The sequence below is a fragment of the Triticum dicoccoides genome, chromosome 7B, assembly GCF_002162155.2.
Source record: "Triticum dicoccoides isolate Atlit2015 ecotype Zavitan chromosome 7B, WEW_v2.0, whole genome shotgun sequence".
NCBI lineage: Eukaryota > Viridiplantae > Streptophyta > Magnoliopsida > Poales > Poaceae > Triticum > Triticum dicoccoides.
This window is the reverse complement of record NC_041393.1, coordinates 634,586,357-634,591,110: the sequence shown is the minus strand read 5'-3', so window position 1 is coordinate 634,591,110 and position 4,754 is coordinate 634,586,357. Positions and strand designations below refer to the sequence as shown.

The 4,754-nt window shown below is 47.5% G+C and overlaps 1 protein-coding gene across 1 annotated transcript; it reads right to left on the bottom strand.

The window, feature by feature from the left end:
* Positions 1–419: 419 nt before the first annotated feature.
* Positions 420–3,563, bottom strand: LOC119335625 (chaperone protein ClpB1-like). Its single transcript, XM_037607738.1, has 6 exons — positions 2,650–3,563; positions 2,037–2,203; positions 1,608–1,948; positions 1,234–1,513; positions 958–1,155; positions 420–862 (listed from the first exon to the last, which is right to left on the bottom strand). The coding sequence occupies exons 1-6, from the start codon at positions 3,512–3,514 to the stop codon at positions 671–673; spliced, it is 2,043 nt and encodes a 680-aa protein (XP_037463635.1). The 5' UTR covers positions 3,515–3,563; the 3' UTR covers positions 420–670.
* Between the last annotated feature and the right edge of the window lie 1,191 nt (positions 3,564–4,754).

Here is a 4,754-nt window from a genome sequence, read left to right as displayed (position 1 = left end):
AGATAGAGTAAATTAAGGGAAGGTAGAAGGACCATCTTGAAGACATCTTGTGCGAACCTTCTTATATAAGCACTGGTGAATCGGAGATCTCGCTTCTGGACGTTCTCATGGTGCTCTATCATTGCCCAAGTGTGCTACCTACTTTGGCTAGTCCTAATTTCCTTTTTTCTTAGCTTTGACCCCAAATATACTCAGGTTAGATGATACAACCTCCGTCCCAAATTATTTATCTTAGATTTATCTAGACACGGATGTATCTCTAATCTAAGACAAGACATGAGATTCAATTATCTATACGTGGATTGGGTGTGTAGTGACAATATGTCTAGAATAGGAGGTAGTTATCATCTCCAATTGCATGTCTAAGTTGTACTGTGGTATAGCCTGATATATTCTTTAGCACTAGCATTTAAAAGTAGTTACTGCAATATACTCCCTCCGTCCCAAAATAAGTGTCTTGAGTTTAGTACAAATTTGTATTAGAGCTAGTATAAAGTTGGGACACTTACTTTGGAACAGAGGGAGTATAAACAACGAGGGCCACCGGTTGAATCATCGCGTACGTAGTATATATACATGCCACTGATGAACGAGAAACTCGTCCGCCATAGCACAAAAAATTTCAGAAATCCCAAGCCGTCATGCCAAAGAAACCTACATGGTCTCGCAGTCACCGGGTAGTTGGATTGTTGCGTCGCAGGTCTGACACCTTCGTCGCTACTTCAAACTTGAGCCCCTTGTCATTGGCAGCGCCAATGGAGACCGAGGAGCCTTCACGGATTTGTCCGCTGACCAGCATCTCGGAGAGATCAGTCATCACATTCTTCAGCAACCACCTCTTTACAGGCCTTGCGCCATACATCTGCCAGACAAATTAAGCATGGACCAAAACATGAACATTGTTACATTAAACATGAGCTTAATAATGCCTCAGGTTTGAAAGGAAGCTGTGCTTACTGGGTTGTAAGATTCCGACAAAACCACGTCCAGCGCGGCATCGCTCGCAGATAGAGAGATGCCCCTGCTAGCTACCCTGGCGACAATGCTCTTCATCTGGATTTTCACAATCTCCTTAAGATTGTCATGCGACAGCGGCTCAAATATCAGAATCTCACTCATTCTGTTGCGAAGCTCGGGTTTGAAGTGTTTCTGAACCTGCAAGAACAAATGTACATGGCATTAAGCATGTGTCTACTGGCAACTTCACAACAGCAGCCTGCTGTATACACAAACCTGATCCATCACAAGGTCCCGTGCAGCTTCCATTGTGATTTTTCCAGCCATTCCTGCTGTTAGGTGCTCCGCTCCTAGATTTGAGGTCATAATGATGATGGTGTTCTTGAAATCTACTGTCCGGCCTTTCCCATCCGTCAACACACCATCATCCAGAAGTTGAATAAAAAGGTTCAAGACCGATGGATCTGCCTTCTCCACCTCATCAAAAAGGATAACACTGTATGGACGTCTCCTGATTTTCTCCGTCAATTGTCCACCGTCTTCATGGCCTTTATAGCTTTAAGAAGGAATAAATAAAGCAATTACGATCAGCGAAATTAAAGTATGATATGAGAAACTAATGCACGTTCAAAAAGATAAACAAATTAAACCTTGGAGGTGCTCCGATGAGACGCAGCACGGATCCCCTGTCAACATATTCAGACATGTCAAAGCGAACTAACATCTTCTCGCTGTCAAATAGCTGCACAGCAAGAGCTTTTGCAAGCTCTGTCTTTCCAACACCAGTCGAGCCTAGGAAGAGAAAAGAGCCTATGGGTTGGCCAGGCTGATCAAAGCCGGCTCTGGAACGTAACACTGCTTGTGCAACCAGATTTACAGCTTCATCCTGGCCAACAACTCGCTCCCGCAGTCTGCTCGCTAAGTGGATTAGTCTGTCCTTCTCCTCTTGGTCAAGCGCAGTGACAGGAATTCCAGTCCATTGGCTCACAACCTTCAAATAACAATGTTAAAACCTGCATAACAAGCATATCTTGTCGATCAAAACATTACAAAACTGTCATTAGGAAGAGAATGCCTACTTGCGCGACATGATTAGGGCAAACAACTGCCTCCTTCACTGCATTTTTAGAGCTACTCTGCAGAGTGATCACATTCTCTTCTTGATCACCAACTGGCATCATTGTTTTGGCTGCCGTGGCACCAGCCTCGTCAATCAGGTCAATTGCCTTATCAGGAAACGGACGACCTACAGTAGACATCAATTAACTGCAACATATATACATTCTTGCCAATCATGGGAGCAACTCGGCAGAAAGAAAGCACCTGCTCCATTAATTGATGCATCTGACACTATCATGAATTTGTTCAATACCGTACACATGATTTATACATTAGTTAAGCCAAACTAAACTGAATGTACAGGTTGCAACATGGGTGCTCCACATCAGTCTCATGCAATAATTCTGCCCTTCAATTGCACAGCAGAACAATTGAGCAGATAGTTTAATTAGCATGTGAACTAGTGCCTAGTGGACCTTAACAAGAATGAACATCTGACCGTAACCAATTAAAGATCATATATAACCCTGTTTCTTCCCTTCATGTTTCATTAGACTTCCTATAATAAACTAGATGAGTTCATGCATCTACTAATCACCTCTGGAAACAAAAGGAATAAAATTAATTCCTCACCGGTGATGTAACGGCCAGCGAGCTGCACGGCAGCAACAAGAGCGGCATCTTGGATTTCTAAGCCGTGGTGCTGTTCATACTGCTGCTTTAGCGCCCGCAGCATGGCAATGGTGGCCTGCGCGCTAGGCTCCTCAACGTGCACCTTCTGGAACCGCCGCTCGAGCGCAGCATCCTTCTCAATGTACTTACGGTAATCATCAAAAGTCGTCGCACCCACACAGCGGATACGACCACGGGCCAACGCTGGCTTCAGCATATTAGCAGCATCCTGACATCCCCCCATCCCATCACCGGCACCAAGAAGCATGTGCATCTCGTCGATGAAGAGAACTATCTTGCCGCCTGAGTCTTCCGCCTGCTTTATCACGCCTTTTATGCGTTCCTCGAACATGCCACGGAACATAGTCCCAGAAACCATCGCCGCGAGATCAACCTCCACGACGCGTGCCCCGGCGAGTGCCGCAGGGACCTTCCCGGCAGCGATGCGCTGTGCAAGGCCCTCAGCGATGGCCGTCTTGCCGACTCCTGCAGCACCGACCAGCACGGCGCAGTTCTTGGTCTTGCGGCAGAGGATGGAGACGACGCGGTCAATCTCACTGTCACGGCCGACCACCGGGCTGGCTGCCTGCTTGCTGCCGGTCATGTCACGGCCGTAGCTGCGCAGGCATGAGTTGCGCTCGTAGTACCTCCAAGCTGCCCAGCACAAACCGAAGGCTGCTCCAACGCAGAGAGCGCTCTCCAGCCCTCGAAACAACATAGACGCATGTGACAGGAGCCCATCCAAGACCGCACTTGTCGGAGTTTCTCCATCGGACACCATAACCCAGGTCCCAAGCCGAGAATCGTAGATCGCAGTCGCCTCCATACGGTGATGGTGATGAAAAGACCTAACCTGAGCCGCTCCTCAGCGCCGACCGCTCCGCCGCTCCACCAAGAGCCCTCGTCAGGTTCACTCCAGCTGGCGCCTCTCCACCCCTCGCTTCTCCGCTGCTTTCCGGGAGCGAGCTGTCGTCGCCTCGACCTGGTCGGGTGAGGTCAGAGTCTCAGAGATGCCCTACCTCTCTGGCGGCGGCAGGTTGAGCTCGAATCCTAGCCAGCCCGGTCTGGTCACCACCCACAACTGGGCCCCGAGGCTTTCTACCGCGGTCAACTAGATGGTCCAACTGCCGAGTTCAGCCCACAAACCCGATGGCGTTTTGTACTGAGAGCTTAGTCAGGCTGTGCCCCTAGGTGGATCCTATTTGACGCTCGTTAGCGTCTAGACGGGCCGGCCCTTTGCAACTCTTGTACTGTTTCGAGTCCTTGTCGCCCTTCTTAGTTTCCTTCCTTTCCTCTCTTTGTCGTCTCGCTTCCCCAGCCTGCGTTTCTCTTCTCTCTTCGCTTGCTTCTTCTCTTTATCTGCGTGACTCGCCGGCCGGCGTTTTCTCTTCGTGGAATTGGTTGCTGCCATGGCTGCGCAAGGTTCGTTGTTCATCTCCCATCTTTTCCATGGCGGATTTGAGAAGCAGGTTGTAGTTACTGTTTCGATCTCGATCCATTTAGTTCCATGATTATGGTTTCGTATGGAGTGGGGAGCTGGTTGATGCGGCTATGTTAGTTCGATCTGCTAGGGATTGCTTTGTTTTGGTTGGAATTCGTCCCTGTTTCTTGACCCCTACATCAATCTCGTGCTCCTTTTTGGTAGGAATTGGTGATCCAAATAGTTGATGCGTTCGATCTGGTAGGGATTGTTCATCACACTAGTTGTTTTGCTCGATTTTGGTAGGGATTGCTCATCCTAGTTGTTGTTTTGTTCGTTCTGGTAGGGATTACTCATACCAGTTTTCAATTTGTTTGACTTTTGGAAATACTTCGGCGCTCATACCAGTAGTTGGTGCTTGCATGTGTTTTATGTGAAGGGATTGGTCATCACAGTACTTGGTTTCTTGAGGAAAAAGTATGTCCACTCTGTCCATGACTTATGAACAAATTTTCTATGACGAAAAGGTTAAAAATAATGCTTGGTTTACAGATTTTTGTTTTGTTGTTTGATCTGAACTCATATGATTCTAAAGTACTCACTTTCCTTTTTTTAATAGGTTACTTGTTAGCAATTCATTTTTATA